Genomic DNA, 18,486 nt, shown 5'->3' with positions numbered 1-18,486 from the left:
AGCAGCGATTGAGGTATTTAATTGCCACAGTTAAAGAAGTTCCTGTCCAAGATTTCTTGGCAGAGTAAACAACTGTATATTGGAATTGCTCAAGCAGATCGCCTTCTCTTCCCATCTTTTTTTGGGGGGGGATGGACTAGTTTTTAGGAATTTTAGTTAGAAATAAGCCACTGAAATCAATGAGGCTCCTTTCCATGTAAAAATATTTTGGAACAAGGGACATCCACGAAGGGCAGACTTTCCACAAGCGTCATTCAATCGAACGGATCCATCTCAGAAAAATGGGAGAAAGGTGAAACTTGAGAAATAACCGCCTCACGAAGACTTTTTGGCTTGGAAAGGGTGGGGTGAGAGAGAAAGATGTGTAAGTTAAAGAGCTTATGAGAAGCTTATGACTCTTGCTCGCATCATCTTGGACTTGGAATTGTTCTGTTCCTTGAGGAATTGGGTGGTGACGTCTTTTCTGATACCGATTATTACGTGACTGCAACAACAACAATCAAAAAAAGTCATTGGCAAATAAAAATCCGAACGCCACATCAACAGAGAGACAAAACAAGCGAGACACCCGGCACGGCAACAAGGCAAAGAGAAAAAGAGAAAGAAAGAGAAAGAGAGAGAGAGACCCTTGTTTACAACAGAGAGCTGGCGATCAAAAAGCTAAGAGGGTGGCAGAAGATCTGGTAGCTAAGAAAGGAGGTCTAGGAGACCAGCAGCAAACAGCGGAAGGCTGGTCAACTTGAAGAACGCAAAAGGGAGAAGAGGAGGAGGAGGAGGTGAAGGAGAAAAATTGACGTTGAAGCCAGAAGCAGACCGGGGAAAGGAAGAGAGAACAGCTCTGTAGCATCCGCTAGAACGTAGCCTGCTCCCGTCTTCCTCCCTTTCTGTCCTCCCAATTTCGTCTATAAGGATTCCCCCCTTTCCTCCTCCTCTTGTTTCTCCCTTGCCTCTCAGATTCCACTCCAGACCTGTAAACTTTTTTTTTAAACTGGGGCGGCGCAACCCCCTCCCCAGCTAAGCAGCTAACGAGCCGATCCGCTGTCTGTCCCACGCCCCCTCCCTTGCTGCGGTTTCCTTTCGCCCATCAAAGGAAGAAAGAGACAGAGACAGACAGAGACAGAGAGGGAAGGCGATGCTTCAGGAGGATTAACTACCACCCGCGAAACTTCTTGGAAGAAGAGCAGGAGAGAGAAATCCTTCTTGATCCAGATCCACTCTTGTGCCGGGCGCCAGGAGTTGAATGGTAAGACGGAATCGACCAGAGAGCTTCTCCAACCGGACGCCGTCCAGATGGGTCGGACTACAACTACCATCATCCTCGCCCGGCATGGCCGAGAGAGGACGAGTTGTAGTCCCGCGCATCTGGACGGAATGTGGAAGGCTGAGACTGGCAGGCACTTCGGGGCGGGAGGAAGGGAGCGAGGGAGGGAGAGAGAGAGGGAGGGAGGTGTGTGTCGGGAGGCCAAGGGGGTGGGGTGGGGTGGGGGGAGGGGAGATCGTGCCTGCGGGCGAGACGTCCCCAAGGCGGCATCCCCAGCTTCTGATGGGTGCCAGGTGACGACAGCGCCTTCCTTAAGGGGGCAACGGGAGCGAAAGGGACACCAGGAGCCCGCCCTAGAGGAGCCCAGCCGAGACAGCCGTGTCTTCTCCTTTTCCCTCCTCACAGAGTGGCGATGTGCAGCAAAGCGCTGGTAGCCCTCCTGGTTTATGGGATACTCATGCACTGCAGCGTCTACTGCTCGCCTGCTGCCGGACTTCAGTTCCCCGCTCTAAGGTAAGTGCCCTGCCTTGCCCTCGGCTCGGGAGCCCGGCTAGAAGCCTAGGCAGGTCTCAGCGAGCGGAGGTTTCCCTTCCTTCCCCTCGCCTGGCCGCTGGGGCGGTTCGAACGAGATTCAGCTCTAGCAGAAGGCAACTTGGCCTTCTTCCCTGGAGAAGGAGGGCAGGCTGCCAAGGGAAGCCCCCCTTCGTTCACCATGGGGCAGCACAGGGTTCGAGAACGAAGTGAATGTGTTGATTATGATTACGATTGGGGTGTGTGTGTGTGTTTGAGAAAGAGAGAGAGAGAATGAGTATGGATGTGAATGAAAGAGCGGGCGCGTTTGTGTGCGCGCGCAGTGCCCAGTCTTTATGTTTTAATCACACCCGCCTCTACTTTCTCCAGTACCATAGTTCTGATCTTGGAGTCCCTATTTGGTTGCTGTTCATAGGGCATGAGTCCCATCATTTCATAGTGCTAGGTCTGAAGGATAAGCCTAATTGGAAAGCCGATGCCTGGCATTGTAGGCTGTCCCCTGAGGTCCGTGTTGCAGAGCGTCACTCCCAAAGAATAGATGTAGGATCGAAGTGCGTGGCACTTGTTTGTGAGAATCTTCTTTCGGCCGTGGTTGAGACTGATCTAAAGAGTTTCTCTCCAGAGGATGAAAGTGTGACAGGCGATCAGGTAGATGCAGATTATTATGTAGACCGGTTTATTCCTAACCATGTTTCCTTAGATGCAAATTCCATTGATTTCAGCTTCCTTCCAAGTATGTGTAGGTGCAGTCCTGGCATTCCTGAATCTTATTATGTTCAAAGAAGTGTCCTTTTTGATCAAGTGCGCACAGGATTCGTTCACAACGAACGAGTGTCTAGGTCCTTCGGGCTAGGATGTATGTACACACACACACAAATCTATATGCTCTTGATTAGAAACTGAGCTGCCTATGACGTGCTGCGTTTGCTTAGCAGTTTATTAAAAGCTGTAAGGAAGGCAGAGGAAGGCATTTTGGTCTGTAACTAAAACACGGCGGGTTTTACTATGTTCCTGACAGGCTGAATCACAGGTACGAAATGATCTAAAACGTAGTACAGAACTTAATACAGAACTTTCTGTCAGACGGATGAGCGATTATATCTGTACTGGAAAAACGACTAATTCGGATTAAGCTCTTTAGAATCACTGTACGCAAGAGGAAGAATACATTCACCTTTCTCTAGTGCCCTCTGCTGAACAATCGCACTCAGAATTAAGGCACTTTTCTGCTTAAATCTAGCAAATTTGGTTTCCCTTAATGGTGGCCCAGACCTAAGTCAACTCTAGCATGTACACCTGAAACGTGTAGGGTTAAAGACTGTCCCAAATGGTAGGATTCGATTGGTTGGTCTCAACCTTCCATCCATTCATGGTCAGTAAACTGAGTACCCAGCTTGCGAGGGGGGCAAAGTGTAGCCTGAAAAATTCCAATTGTAAACCGCCCAGAGAGTGTTTTAAGCGCTGTGGGGCGGTATAGAAGCATCACGTTTTGCTTTAGCTTTTGGTCTGGTTTGTCATTTGAGTATTAATAGTTTCCTTGCAAGATTTTAAACCTTGTTTAACTCGGATCTTTAAAAGGTCCGCGATCCCCACGAAGTTCCAAACAGGGATAGATGATCTCGCGAAAGTCTGTCCTTCGGAAAGAAAACGTGGCATGGTGATTGTGATCATCATCATTCTTTATTACGGGCACAGACCAGCAAGCACGGAGATTGCTAGTTAGATCGCTGCCATAATTAACAGCCTTTCAACCACATTCTTTTATCCAAGGATTTACTTCTGGAATACCAGTCCGGAGGAATCCAGTGGGTTTGTTTCTAAAAGGCGGAAATGCCTTGATTATGAACTTTAAACTCCATGGAAATGAAGTCTGCTAGGTTTAATCTACTTTCTCACGCTAGAATCCTAAAGGTGTTTGTTTGGCGCCAAGCTCCAGTTAATTAGACAGGTAAACAAATTGGACTGATTTCCAAGGCAATGTGCATAAATAGAACTATAAGCCATGGATTAGAGAGAACAGCAATTGAAATGACAGGATTGGAGGAGCAGTTTTCCAACCCAAAACATGTCCCTTTTATTGGTGGCAATGCTGTGCGGTCATACAGTTTGTTCAGTAGCAGAATATGGTTACTTTTTTGTTTTAGATGTAGAGAAAAGAGAACCTAAACGTTCCCTTGGTGTAACCACAGCCACGCATTCAGGAAAGCATGAACCTAATTGTGCCTGGTTGTGCCACCTCCTTTCAAATAATCTATGTTCTTAAAATATATGGTGAGGACAGCTTTCTTATATGACTTTTTAGAAGGAGCAGACTAATGGGTGGAGGAGAGCGAGCTGATCTGCTTCGCTTGTGGACTTCCCGGATGCTCGGGGTGCAGAGAATTGGGGGTAGATGAAGTATACAAGAGGGGACCTCGGTCTAAGCAAGCAACTTGGAAAAAACGTGTGCATTTACAAAACCACAAGACTTACCCTGATATGGAAATCCAATGCTCTCTTTGGTGGAGGAGGGGTTTAACACCAGGGAGGAGTCTAAGAAACAGCGTCACGGTCGGAGGGGGGGGGAAGAAGAAGAGGAGGAGGAGGAGACCGGTGCGCCTAGGCTGCTGTCCCTCCAAATTCTTGACTTTTCCATTAAGAAGGAATCAACAAACGCAGAAAAAGCTGGGCACCCTTCTTGGATTCTGGCACCAGACCAAGTGGGAAGTGGCAGGAGGCGGAGGGAAGATCCATGATCCTCCACCAACCCTGGGGAAAAATGAGACTTTCCTTTCTTTCCCCCGAGAGATGTCACGGTTAACTCTTGACAAAGAGAAAAGCGCCAAAGGCGCCGGCACTCTGCAGCGCAGGCTCCCGGCTTGTCCTGGAAAGAACCAGCAGCGTCTCCTTCCCTCTGTCCTCAGCTGTCCTCGTTTCTTTCGTTTTCTTTTTTGCCCCAAGAGCTAGTGGGTGGAGAGGAAGGCCACGGCCTGGGCCCGAGGGTGAGGAGGGGAGCGGGGCATCCTTTCCCCTGAATGGGTGGAGGAGGGGCAAGCCCTGGGCTCGGAGGGCGCTGCCTGCCTTCCTTCCTTCCAACGCCTGCCTTTCGCAGCCGCAAAACATTGAGGAGCATCTATAATTGATAGCTCCAGCCGGCGCTCCGCCGACAAAAATAGCTGCCGGAGATACGTAGGGGTGACCTAAATCAGGCAGCAGGGAGACGGCGGAGCCAAGCTGCGGGAAGAGGCGCTCCCGGGAGAACACGGGAAAGGCAATTCGAAAGTGTTTGAGAGCGGCGGCGGCGGGGGGTGGGTGGGGAGGCGGAAGGAAAGCCTGCCAGCCCCGGATCACCTGAGAGGCAGGAGTCGCCGCTTCGACCACAGGGGAGAGAGAGCACACCCTTCTCGCGATCCCGGGCTGAGCCTGCAGGTGCGGCCCGCAGGCTTGGCTGTTGGGGTTAGGGCGGGGAGACCCCGCTGGCTCGGAAACGACTCCCAGGGGAAAACGGCTCCCGCGTCCCCCCGGAGCCTTCTCCTGTTTTAGCTGCTTCTCTGGCACGAGGGTGCCCGGAAGCTTGGAGGTTTGGTGGTGGACACGAAATATGCCGAAGGTCCCTGATGAAAGTGAGCAAAACGTGTGTGTGTGTGTGTGAGAGAGAGAGAGTGAGTGAGTGAGAGAGAGAGACAGAGAGAGAGCGAGAAAGAGAGAGCGAGAGAGCGTGTTGTGCTCATTTATCACACAGAAATCCGCCTTGCCTCTCAGCAGCTGCTGACCTGGTGATCTGGGCATCCCAATGGCTTACCAGAATCTCACCCTGCCGCGCACAGCAACCCTGCGAGGAAGGCTAGACCGCGGGAGCAGAACCTTTCTCCAGGGTCTCCTTCCCTTCCCTAAGAGGCGCTTGAACTCAAGCCCAGGCCGGTCGTGGCCGAGGGTGGGGACATTTCTTTTGTAGAGTACAACTCCCAGAATCCCCCAGCTGCGTTAAGAGGTTAGGTAGTCCCCCCCCCCCCCCAAAAGGGAACTTCCCAAAGCTGTGGCTTGGGCTGCCCTGACTCTGCCCGGAGATCTCTTCCTGTTCTTGGTCAAAGACAACTCCGTCCCTGCCCCCCCCCGCCCCGGGGGAAAGTAGTGAAATCTTGAGCGGCTCTCCGGCAAGTGCCCTCGGGGCCGGTGTGTGTGTGTGTGGGGGGGATGGAGGTGGGAGGTGGGAGAAAGGCACCAGCCAGGCAGCCCCGGTGGGTCGAAGCGCTGCTGGTTCTGGACTGGTGAAGAGCGCCTGTGGTGGGCCAGGAGTGCGGGGCTCCGTGCGGGGTGCCCTGGGGATACCCACCTTCTTGGCCGGTGCAAGCAGGAGTGACGATCGGGGACATGGGCGCCAAGGGAGAAAGAGGACGCGCTCCTCGCTCTCTCTGAGCTCGGCGTCCCAGGGCTTCAAACAGGATCAGGGGCGGGCGAGGGACAGAGAGAAGGGCCCAAGAGCGAGGGAAAGAGAGAGCCACAAAAGCTGAGCTCGGAAAGCGGGGTGTCCCGGGGCCTCCCCAGCTGCCTGCCTTTCCCTCCCCCTCTCCGACCCCCAGCCCGGGGCACCGGGGGACCCGCCGTGCATGGGTGGGCTAACCCCCCTCCAGGGGGCTTTAGGGACCCCTCACCTGCCCCCGACCCCCGAGCCGCCGTCCCCTGAGATCCCCGACACCGAGGCGGTGCCTGACCCCTTCTCCCCCGGTAGGTTGGAGGATGAAGTGTACGACGAAGAGGGCAACACCCTGTCGGACTACGCCTTTGACGGCGAGCCCTTCGGGATAGCAGACCCTTCCTCCATGCTGGACGACGTCTACACGCTGTATTACTCGCCGGAAAAGAGGTGATCTTTTTAAGAGGGCGACAAAACCCCCAGGGCGTGCGGCGATCGCGAGGGAGGCACGTGGAGCCTCCCGGACCGAGGGTGCTGCTCAAGTCCCGGCAAGCTGGGAAAGGCCTGGGCGCTCCACGGGGTGGGGAGAGCGGCCAAGCTGGGAGGGTCTTCCGCACCGGCTTCCTTAGATTTGCTTCTGGAAGTGGAGGGAGGAGATAGCGGCGGGGGGGGGGGGAGGAGGAGGAGGAGGAGGAGGAGGAAGCCCTGCAGCCAAGGATCCCCCTCGGTTACGGTTTGAGCGCCGAGACGGGAGGGGTGGGTGGGATGGAGATGGGGGGAAACCAAAGACAAAAATCAGACTTACCTCCCCCTCCGCCACTTACCCCCCCACCCCACGAGAAGGCAAAGGAACCGGGGGTGGGGGGTGGAATCGGAAGCCGCGCCTGGCAGCATCGCGTCCTTGAAATGGACCCGATCTTGGCTGTAAGCTGTAAGCCCAGGAAAAGCGGTGGGGAGTTGGGCGGCGGCGGGTGGGCGCTGCTGTCAAGACGGGCGAGGCCCCATCTCTCTGGGGGCCGCAAGCAGCCGCACTGGCAGAGGCTAGCCCCCTCCCCTTCCTTCCCCTCTCCCCTATATTTCTTCCCTCGCTTTTCTTTAAGGCTTTCCCCACATGCAAGGCAGCGTTGGATCGAACCGGCAGAGGGGAGTCTCCTTGCCTGAGTCACCCGGAGTCTAGTTCGCTGTTTTTTTTTTAATTTGGATCTCTGTGTTGTCTCTCTCCTCCTCCCTCGCCCCCCCCCCGTTTCCCCCTCTAGGCACGCGGATGGGCTATTCAATAAAGCCTACAGGAAAGTGCTGGGCCAGCTCTCGGCGAGGAAGTACCTGCATTCTCTGATGGCCAAGCGGGTGGGGTAAGACGTTCTTTATAGCTTCCGGGAGGTATTTATTTGCCCAGTTGTTTGTTTACGGGTGGGGGGGAATGGTTAAAGAAAGAAAGGCTTAACGGACCATCCGACGAGGAGCAAAATAGATTTAAGGGCAGGAAAAAATATTTAATTATGTGCAACAGGGGTGTTTAGCAAGTCTGTCATTTAATTATGAAATGATACGTTATGTTAGATGCTAATGTATGTATGCATTATTTCTCTTGAGTCAATTTGGTTCACAGCCCAATCCACAGACCATTTATACAGTCTGAATTAAATTGTCCTTGAATTAAAATACCGCCGTTCCAAGGCCTCGGATGCGAGACGAAATCTTGTTTCGCCTCCATTGAGCGTCGGAGCCCAAGCGGCCTCCTGTCTTCCTTCAGCCTAATCGGCTTGTGGATCGAGCCTCTATTTCTTGGGCGATCGGCATTGATTCATCCCAATTATTGTTTCGCCATTTACTCCTATGTGCTTGCAAATTTACGCCCCGGGGCTCCGATCCTGAATACGGTTGCGTAGATGTCTGTAAAGGCCCCGCAAGTTGGAAACCTGTGTTAATTTACTGTAGCAAAAGCACGGGCCCGGGGCCTGATAGACCGGTTCGGTGGCCCGAAATTCTTCGTAGTGTTTGCTTCTCGAAATATAGGATCAGAATCGGAATGCAAAGCTCTTTAGAGGCAAGAGTCTCGAGCCTCTTTCTCTGAAAGCAAATCTTTCCCTTAAACTGGGGCTGGTGTTCAAACCAGTGGGGTACCACAGTGATGCAAAATTCGTTTACTCCGAAGGAGACTTATTCAAGCTAATAGGGATGAAGAAGTCCAAAAGAAGGAGGTTTCTTTAATTCACGATAGGACATCTTCAGACCTCCGCGTCAGAACGGAATCGCGCTGAGGGCAAACGCTCTTGCTCTTACCGTTTACACGCGGAGTTCAGGACCAGGCGCCGGGCCTCCAAGCCCTCTCCCTCCGTCTCCCGCACCCTGTTCAATCTGACGGTCTGAAAAGGTGCCCACACGAGCTCAGTTGATAAAGGCCATGTCAGTTCACCCTTCTGCTCCTCTACAGATTTTGCTCCCCATCTTCCCCCGCGCGCTCACCGTGCTGGGGATGATTAAAGGCTTTTCTTTGAGAGGGAAAGGGCAGCGCTTTCCGAGATCCGGACCCAGATCGGATCGGCCAATTTTTCTGCAGCAGGGAGAGGAATAACAACCAACACACACACACACACACACACACACACACACACACACACACACACACACACACACACTCGGTCCCTCGGTCTCGTTTAAAACCAACCCTCTCCAGATAGTCCCGTGTACGGTGTGTGTGTGTGTGTGTGTGTGTGTGTGTGTCTGAGAGCGAGAGCAGGAGGCAACATTTTAATAAAGCCCACGGGGAAATGGATTACACAATTTCGTGATGAATAATTCATATCGGGAAGGGATTGTCTCCCGACTGTCGGCTTGTATTATGATCAGACGTCAACTTCCGCAGCCTGTTTCGAGGCAGCCGTTGTGTCCCTACAGGGAGGGGCCGGGCTTGTATTTCGCTGCCCTCTCCCTCTCCTGGGTACATGTTGCTTTCACTGTGCAGTGGCCAACACGCGCGCGCGCGCGCGTGCCCCGGAACAAAGAGCCGCCAGGCCAAGAAGACCCGTCCTCCAACACCTGAGACGGATACGTCCTTACGGAGAACTCTGGGACAAGAGAACAATAGGACCGGCCTGGCCGGAGCGGGCAGCCCACTTCCTCCTGGGAAGGGCCCACGAAAGCTGAGGGCCAGCCAGGCCTTCGCCGGGGCCGCAGGACGCCTGGGGGCTTTTGCTGCAACAGCCGAACGCCCCCCTTCCCCCCCCGTTGGAAGCGACCACCGAGAAACGCTTCGGGTTCTTAGGAGATTAACCGGGAGGGGGTGGGCGGATGGACCCCAGAGCAGGTCCGGGTACTTGAGAAAGGGGACCCCAGCAAGCGGAACAACCCGAGAGCAGCCAAATCGTAGGTCAAGAAGAACGGGGCAGCGTCACCTAAGCAAGAGGATAAAGACGCGTAATTACCTAATAAGCAGGGCAGGCCCAATCGTGGCCGGCAGCGTAAAGGCAGGAAACGGCTAGTTCTTCAATTAGAGATGTATATTTACTGTTTTTCCTGGGCAGGAGCCCCCGATTCTAAATTTATTTATTTTAATATACTTAAAGTCATCGTGGTATATATCCGACCCGCGATTTATATGTCGTGTTAATGTGTAATTGTACAACTTTGACCCATCGCCCTCGATCGGAAAAACTCCCGAGGACATCTTGTTACTGTCAAAGATAAAGGGAAAGACTGGTGGGATTTTTTCCCCCTAAGACATTTGAGAATATAACTTGGGGCGCTGGGGCTGAAAGGCTGCCTTTTTTCTACCCTTCCTCAGGCAGCAAAGTGTCTTGGGTGGGCCTTGGTAATAAAATTACCAAGAGGGTTAAATTCCTGCGGCTCCCGCCTTGCTCGAGGCTTCCGACGTGGCAATCAAGAACTATGTTTTGATGCGTCCTCATTCTCTCTGTCCCTCTCTCCTTCCCTCCCTCCCTTCTCTTTTCCAGCGGGGGGAGCGGCCTGGAGGACGACTCGGAACCGCTTTCCAAACGGCACTCGGACGGCATCTTCACAGACAGCTACAGTCGCTACCGAAAACAAATGGCTGTCAAGAAATATTTGGCAGCTGTCCTAGGGAAAAGGTATAAACAAAGGGTTAAAAACAAAGGACGCCGAGTAGCCTATTTGTAGCGATGAGTTCCCAACCGCTCCTGTGTATACAAGCACCCTGGGGAAAAAAAAATTTAAAAAAATTCCGAGAGAGGACCCACCCCCTTCCTAAAAAGTCATTTCCAAACTGACTGATCAGTCACCGCTCCTGTGTTACCTAAACATGTATTTATGTATGAAGTAAAGCCATTAAATGAATATTTTGATAATAATATCGTTTTTCTTTTGTACGAAAAAAAAAATTTAACCCCAAACAAATTTAAGAATAAGCACTAGAGAAACGCACAGATCTACTTTGAGGACCAATCTTTAAAATGTATAATTATTTCAATTAGAATTTATAAATGATAGAACTATCTCGACCGAGCAGGGAACAGAGAGGACCAATTCTCCTTCAGTGGTTAGCATTGCACAAAGAGACCAAGGACATTCGCCTGAGCTGTTTTATGTTTTTATATAAAATAGAAGGGGAAAAATATATAAGAGAGTGACAATCATTGTTTTGAATATTGCTCCTATTTTTGTAACGGAAATTAAAAGGAGAGTATTTTTATCCATGACAGGGTTGAAGAAATTATTATTCTCCATTTGCTACTGTACATAGACAAAAGATGCCCTGCTACAGGGGGATTCTGAGGCTATAGAGTTGGGAGAATTACTGACGCAGTTCCTTGCCCCGGTGAGTCTCCTCTCAGGCTCCTTTGACCACGCCCCCTCCTTTCCGCCCCGCCTTCCCTCCAACCTAACCACCCACCCAACCCTCTCTGCTAGAGAGGGCGTCTGCCTGCCTGCTTTCTTTGATGGCCCTTTTCTATGCCTCTGTGCCTGCTGCTGATTGGAACTAAGGGGAAGAAGGAAGTCTGCTTCACCTTTGGAAAATAAACAAACAAACAAAAAGCAAACAAAAAAACACAAACAAAACAAAAAAAGAGCCTCCTTTCCTCCTGGTGCCAATCGGTGCAGCAAAAACGGCTCGACGCCTCTCCCACCCAACAAGCCCGTTTGATGCTACGGGGGATGAAGGAGCGGACATTATGATCCGCGTCGGGGATTGCCAGAAGAGAAGGACCAGGGCTGGCTGGCTCCTCTCCTTCAGCTAAAACGGGAGGATGGGATATCCTTGACAAAAGTAACATTTTGAAACAGCAGTTTCCCTAGCCCGGAATCAAAGTGCACAGAGGAAGTAGGAAGAACTAGGCGGGGTGGGTGGTGGGTGGGAGGGAAGAGACAGACAGCATAGAACTAAAAGGTTAGATCCATGATCAAGTTCGGAATTCAGGTTTAGAGGTTTAGGAAGAAATAGAGAAGTCTCTATTCCTTCTCTCTCACTCTTCCCTTTTGGACCACCGTCCTTAAGGGTCTATGAGTCCGTAAGGGCTCATTCCCCTCCTTCTCCTTCCCAAAGTCAGGGCGCATCTATCCATGCAGGGGAATGAGGGGAGGCTTGAGAAGTTCAAGAGGATGCTTCCCACAAAGCCAACGATGGAAGAGCTAGATTCTGCCAATACAACACTGGTTCAAGAGGGAGGCGGACGGGACTACCGTCCCCTCCTCCCTAACCGGCTTTCTGTTGGCAGAAGCTAAGCCGAAATGGGATCCATCCAGACGCGCCTTGGAAACGGTGCCCGTGCAACCTGGCCGCGGCTGGTTCCATTTTCCAACCTCGGGACCGGGTTGCTTTATTTCTCTCTCTTTGGCTGGATGGGTAGATTCCCCAGAGACTCCCCCCCCCCCGCCCCTGGCCAAAGAGCGGTTGGCTCTTGAGGCAAAGGATCAGGCGTAGCTCTCCAGTGCTGTCCTCCCGCCCCCGCCCCCTCCCGGCATCTCCTGGTGTGGGCGAGTGTGGACGATCACCTCAGCCCCCGGCCAACCCCAGCCCCAGCCCACCCACGCCCGCGGGAGTCACGATCTCTCACGCGCCTTTGTGGTTCCCAGTAGATTTTTTCGATCTCCCCCCCCCCGACCTCTCTCTCTCTCTCTCTCTCTCTCGTAATGTTGTGTTTTCCATCCAGGCCACCTTAGTTTGTTTTCCTTTGGAAGCAACAACCAACAGTTATATTGTGAACGCCTCAGGCACTTTTGTTTTTGTTATGCAAGCTCGAATTGTAAGACCCTTTCAGGCCCTTTCCCCCCTGTTGTAACGACTATATCTATATATCTATATACACACCACTAAATAATTATGCAGTATTACGAAAAGGTTCTCTCTTTTTTTTGGTTCTTTGTTGATTTATTGAGTTTGGAGGTATAAAATGTATTTTTCTACATCATGGCTTTAACCGCTTAGTAAAATTTATTTCATACAATCAACTTTTGTCATGCTAGAATGTGTAGTGTCCATTTGCTCTTGAGTTTCTATAAGCATCTGATCAACCATCTTTATGTACGGACGGGTACTTTTGAAGTGTGTGTGAGACCAGGGTTGAATGGAAGCTTGGGGTACGAGTGGAGGGCAGAGTGGGAGAAATCTCCTTCGGCCAAGTTTGTTGTTGAGGCGAACAGTTTGGATTTTAAGTCGAGGAAGTTTTGCTAAAAACTAGGAGCTGAAGGGCTTTGCAGTTCCAAACTGATTAGGAACTAAGTCCCTCTCCCGCCTCCCTCCCCCATGTCTGTTCATTCACAAGTACCTGTGACGCGCATGCGCACAACGCCAATCACAGGCATGAATAAACCGAAGGGCCCTCCCAGCCCCAAAATAAACCCAAACTCTATTCCCGTCGGAATCGGGGTGGGGGGGGTGGCTTTTCAGATAAGGACACGAACTTCAGCACAATTTACGCGGGAGAACGTCCTACTTATTTTAAATAAATTCCCCCCCCCCCTAAAAAACAAACTTTCCAACTGGATGTTCCCTGGGACTTCCTCTCAGACATAATGTGGTTTTTTTTTTTAAAGGATCAGATTGTCAATCCGCTTCAATAAGAGTGTTTCGGATTAACAGGGGCGAAGTTCGGACCCGATACAATAAAAATCTGGCGTCAGTGCCGCCCAGTTCCTTATGTCCCGTGATTTAAGCTGTACATTTGGAACAGGAATCGATTCAAACTCTCACCCCTTCTTTCACTAACTTGAAAGGGGGGAGGGAAGAAAAGGGCTTCGACGGCGGGATTTTCCTTCTCAGTAGCAGCGTTCAGGGAATAGGAGCCTACCATTTTGAAAATGAGGAGTCCCCAGGGCGTCAGCAAAAATAATTGTCCCCCTCCATTTTTTAATAATACTTATAGATTGTTGACTGGACTGTCGTTTTTACTTGTGCAAAATGGCAAATTTAGCACGGAGGGGGTTTTAAGCGCCTTCTGGTGCCCTGGCTGCTGACACTCGTGGGAGGCTCCCCTCCCAATCTGTGCGCGGCGTGGTCCCGAGCACCATTCCTAGGTGAAGGGATTTCCTCGGCTTGGTCCTCCCCCTTCGAGATCGCTGCATTTTATATAGCAAATGGCTATCCTTAAAAGCAGCTCAGTGGCGCTAGTACCACAAGCAAACGCCAAAGACCCCTCCCCGCCCCCTTTCCGGCTTCACCTGTATAGTGACAGCCTTACTTCTAGTTAGTATAAACGATGAAACCGCAGGGAGCTCTGTTAAAATGCATGCTCCTCCCTCCCCTTCAAAAGAAGCTTTCTACATCTTGAATCCAGAGCCTCCTTGGTTTTTGCCCAGGTTGGCACCCCGATCCTAAAGGCAGAGAGCGACGGAGGAGGGGAGCTCCTTGAGATGAGCGGACAGTCCCTTCCAGGCAAGGGCGGTACAGAAGGGGGTTGAGAACTAAACCAGCCCGCCCCGCCCTTAAAGAAACCCAGCCCGTCGGGTGTGTTTTACAAGCCAAGAAAGCCGCCTGGCCCCATTCCCAGTTGTTCCCTTCCCGATCCGCCATCCATCCCAGCAAACCCAACTGAGTTTGCGGGTCCCCGGCCGGCTGCTGCGCAGGCGGGCTGCAGCCGGTGCGGCGGCGGCGGCGGGCCCCTCGAGGGCCTTCTTCGGCCTGCGCCTGCGCGGTGTGTAGGAGATCAATCTTACTTGAATCTTGCATTCTCTTCAGGCCATGTGACGCAGGATGCCGTTTGCAGCTTTTCGTGCCTTCCCTTCGCCTTTTAAATCGCCACGAGTTCACAGATGGCTATTTAGTGGCCCTACAATGCTGCAACACATCAGCTTGCATTTTCTTCTTTTCCATTTCGGGTTTTGGGGTGTGTTTTTTTTCTCTCTTCACTTTTCTTGCTGGTGGAGTCTGTTGAATTCCTCTAAAAGCCTCGCGAGTTGTTCCTTTGACGAGACTGGAACGCTTCCTGTGTGTTTGTGTCCCGTGTGTGGTGCGATCGCGGCAAGCCACGACCCCCTCCGTGGGGGCGGCTACCGTTTTGACGTGCTAGTTAGTAGCGCTCTGCTTTGCCTTGCCAGTCCAGTGGGCTAGTCAGTTTCAGTCAGTTTGCGAGCCTTAGCTTTTCTCCACACAGCCCGTGGCCGCCTGTATAAGATAGCTGTCGCCAAGAGCCTTAAATCCAATGGATCCAGTTGGAAATCTAGTGATCACTAAGCTTAGATGTCAGTCTTTTGGAGATATCTATCTATCTATCTATCTATCTATCTATCTATCTATCTATCTATCTATCTATCTATCTATCTATCTATCTATCTATCTATCTATCTATCTATCTATCTATCTATCTATCTATCTATCTATCTATCTATCTATCTATTCCTTATTTTGTGTAGCAAACAACTTGAATATATCAAAAAGAGAGAGGGGGAAAAAAGCACTACTGCTTCTACTCTTTAAAAAAGTATGGTTAACAACGCCCATGGTCTCTATCGTTAGGATTTTGAGAACTGTAATTTCAAAGTGTATAAAGTTTGTATTAATAAATTTTTGTAAACAACACCCTTTTGTCTAATGTTTGGGGGAGACAGTATGAAAGGATTTCCACTGGAAAAGAACATCTCAAAGACTGATTTTTTAAAAAAGGTCTACATTACTTATAGTGCAGCTTGTCTTCCTCCCCTTCTGTTGTTTGCATCTTTGCATAGCCAAGTAGGCAACAACTTAGCGAGAGAAGGCAGATGCAACTTAGATAAAGAAGGAAACAACAACAAAACTCCCCCAACACCTCATTGGAAAGCGAAAGGAAACAGTGTTCCAGACTCTGAAGAAGAGTTGGAGTCACTGTAGTACAGGGGTCAGGGAACTTTTTTACTTTTTACCTCCCAAAAAATTTATATATGCCGACATTACCCCCTTGATTCGAAAGGAAGAAAGTCATACATTATTTGACTTAAAAATATTATTGAATCTACACAGGCTGTGTACCGAACTAGCAGGATGCACTACATTTGATAAAGATGTGCACTATTTTTGCTGGAACACATTGCACTCCAGCCATGGTGTGGTATAGGGAGTAGTAAGGTGTCCATCGTGCCTAGCAAGTTGCATTAAATTTTTGCTAACTTGCAGAGGATCATTAGTGGCTGCCAGAGTGGTGCTAGCAATAACATGCTTGCTAGAGATAGCCAACACAGAATTGGGGGGGGGGGGTTCCCTACCACTTTAATCATTCTATGTGTGGTGTGCAAAAAGGAACAAACCAGGCTAAAGGTCATGTCACCCACCCTGGTGCCACAGCCCAATATCAAAGGACCAGTGTGCTTTTTTATCATCATCAATGGAAAACTCAGCAATGGTCAGAGGATTGGAAAAGATCAGTCTACATCCCAGTCCCAAAGAAGGGCAGTGCCAAAGAATGCTCTAACTACCGTACAATTGCACTCATTTCACACGCTAGCAAGGTTATGCTCAAAATCCTCCAAGACAGGCTTCAGCAGTACATGGACCGAAAACTCCCACAAGTACAAGCTGGATTTTGAAGGGGCAGAGGAACTAGAGACCAAATTGCTAACATGCGCTGGATTATGGAGAAAGCCAGAGAGTTCCAGAAAAACACCTACTTCTGCTTCATTGCCTATGCAAAAGCATGGCAGAAAGTGAGGAGGAATTAAAAAACCTCTTAATGAGGGGGAAAGAGGAGAGTGCAAAAAATGGTCTGAAGATAAAAAAAGGAAGATCATGGCCATTGGCCCCATCACCTCCTGGCAAATAGAAGGGGAAGAGATGGAGGCAGTGACAGATTTCACTTTCTTGGGCTCCATGATCACTGCAGATGGAGACAGCAGCCACGAAATTCAAAGATGCCTGCCTCTTGGGAGGAAAGCAATGATAAACCTAGACAGCACCTTAAAAAGCCACCCTTCCCCCCGCCTTAATTCAGTTTCTCTTTTGCTTGCCTGCCTGTTCATTTTCAGTTCTGAGTAGTCTCTCTCTCTCTCTCTCTCTCTCTCTCTCTCTCTCTCACACACACACACACACACACACACACACACACACACACACACACACACACACACACACACACACACACACACACACACACACACACACACACCCTCCGTCCCTCCATTTTGTACATTTAAATAAGCTTGACAAAGTCCTTGATCTCTCGCACCTTTCTTTCTTCCCTCCTTCCCTTGCTTGCTCCTTTCCCTCCTGCTCTTTCTTTGCAGTCACTTCCGGAGGAAGCAGTCAGAAGCTCTGGATTGGCTGATGGCCCGGGGCTAATCCCTAGCTGCAACCAATTAGGGAAGCTTATCTCCCCGATCTCTGAACAAACGGAGCATTTAGAAGTGCCCTGCTGCAACGAAGGAAGTAACAGGGCGAGGTGGTTTACAATTAAAGTTTTGGCTGCAGAGGGTGGGTAGGGGGGGTAGCAGCCTGCTCATTACCCCCAGGATTAACACTTTTACCCCATTTGGGGTAATTTACCCCTGTTCTCCGACCTATGCTGTAGTAGATGCATGTTGATGCATGTAGTTGAGTCACTGTAGCTGATACATCTAGTACACTGTTCATAACTATGCCTATTGACATTGTAACTACACAGGACAAATCAGGTTGAATTTTCCAGTTATTTGAACAGAAGTTTAACAGGACTTGGGAATGCAGTCCAGCTACCCTTTCAGTGCTGTGCTGTTGCAGTATGTAGGGTCTGCAGCGTAATTCTAAGCATGTTAACGCAAAAGAAACATCAAGGGGGCTTTCTTCTGAGTTAACAGGATCAGCAGTACTATCAGGGCAGGACTTTGAAGGAGAAGATCAAGGCCACTCTCAGCACAAAGAACTGGTGGCTGCCACCTGCAAACAGGGCTGGCATACCACATTTCAGTTAGGTGAAACAATGCACATTACCACCTACATTTATATATATGGGTCCTATAATGTCCAGGGTTCTATAATTACCGAGATGTGTCACTTGACAGAACCACAGTGTTCAGTTCTCAACTTGTACTGTTACTGATTTCAGTAGGATTAGGTTATGGCCTTTAGTTATATTATATTCCTGATGTACAGTCATGAACTTAGGCTCACATATTACATAGTGAGGACAAATGAAGTCAGTGAAATTTATTTCAGGATGAATAGGGGTGTCTCAAAGAATCAACAAAGGCAGATTTATTTAGAAGCAAACCCACTAAACTTAGTGGGGCTTTTGAAAAGTTAACACATTTCTTTTCAAAATGGCAGCCTACTTGTCTAATACACATGGTTAAGACAGAGCATTGCTGGAACTTAGAGGGGTCGACTAGTACAACCCAATCATTTGTACACTTTTTCATATTAACAAGATAATAATAGTGTTTCTTATTGTTAATATAAAGAGGAAACACTGATTTTGAATAAGCTTCTAATAGTTCATTGGTGGTGGTGAATTTTGTACATTGTTTTTCTTGAGTAATGACAATGGCCTAAAATCTAATCCTATGCTCTCTGCAATGGCAGAATTTTTCCTGACTGCTCTCCATGTTGCCCTCTCTGCCACACAGAAACTGGCTCTGGAGGATTTCATAGCCCCCACAGCCAGTTCTTGATGCATCTACATTTGAGGCAAGGATCCCTTCTCCCAATTTCTTGAGATGCTCCCCTTCTGTCAGAGGAACACATTGTTGAGGTCTACTCAGTGATTTAAGTATGTTAAAATTATGTACCCCCCCCTTTGTTTTAAGATGTAAAGCACTATCTGCCAGATCCATTAACCAAAAACCCCAAACACAGAACTATGGTGCTTACTAATCAAAAATGCTGTTGCTTTGAAAAGCATCAACCACATGTGAGATGCTAATGGGGCTCCTTAGAGAAATGTGT

General features: G+C 49.9%; 1 protein-coding gene and 1 long non-coding RNA gene across 2 annotated transcripts in view; one reads left to right on the top strand and one right to left on the bottom strand.

Annotated features, from left to right (window-relative positions):
• The window catches only part of LOC144588566 (uncharacterized), a 21,390-nt gene extending 20,147 nt beyond the window's left edge, over window positions 1-1,243 (bottom strand). Inside the window, exons 1-2 of the long non-coding RNA XR_013544180.1 lie at window positions 1,155-1,243; window positions 1-484 (exon numbers count right to left, since the gene is read on the bottom strand). The exon at window positions 1-484 is cut by the window's left edge and continues 20,147 nt beyond it. This is a non-coding gene — a long non-coding RNA (uncharacterized LOC144588566). The remainder of the gene's footprint in view (window positions 485-1,154) is intronic.
• On the top strand, window positions 563-12,611 carry ADCYAP1 (adenylate cyclase activating polypeptide 1). The gene is made up of 5 exons (XM_020794532.3): window positions 563-1,243; window positions 1,667-1,774; window positions 6,501-6,635; window positions 7,442-7,537; window positions 10,139-12,611. The coding sequence occupies exons 2-5, from the start codon at window positions 1,674-1,676 to the stop codon at window positions 10,320-10,322; spliced, it is 516 nt and encodes a 171-aa protein (XP_020650191.1). The 5' UTR covers window positions 563-1,243; window positions 1,667-1,673; the 3' UTR covers window positions 10,323-12,611.
• The last annotated feature ends 5,875 nt before the right edge of the window (window positions 12,612-18,486 follow it).

The sequence above is a fragment of the Pogona vitticeps genome, chromosome 4 (assembly GCF_051106095.1).
Source record: "Pogona vitticeps strain Pit_001003342236 chromosome 4, PviZW2.1, whole genome shotgun sequence".
In the NCBI taxonomy this organism is placed as follows: Eukaryota; Metazoa; Chordata; class Lepidosauria; order Squamata; family Agamidae; genus Pogona; species Pogona vitticeps.
Note: the sequence above shows the minus strand (reverse complement) of the source record. Positions and strands in the feature narration are given on the sequence as shown.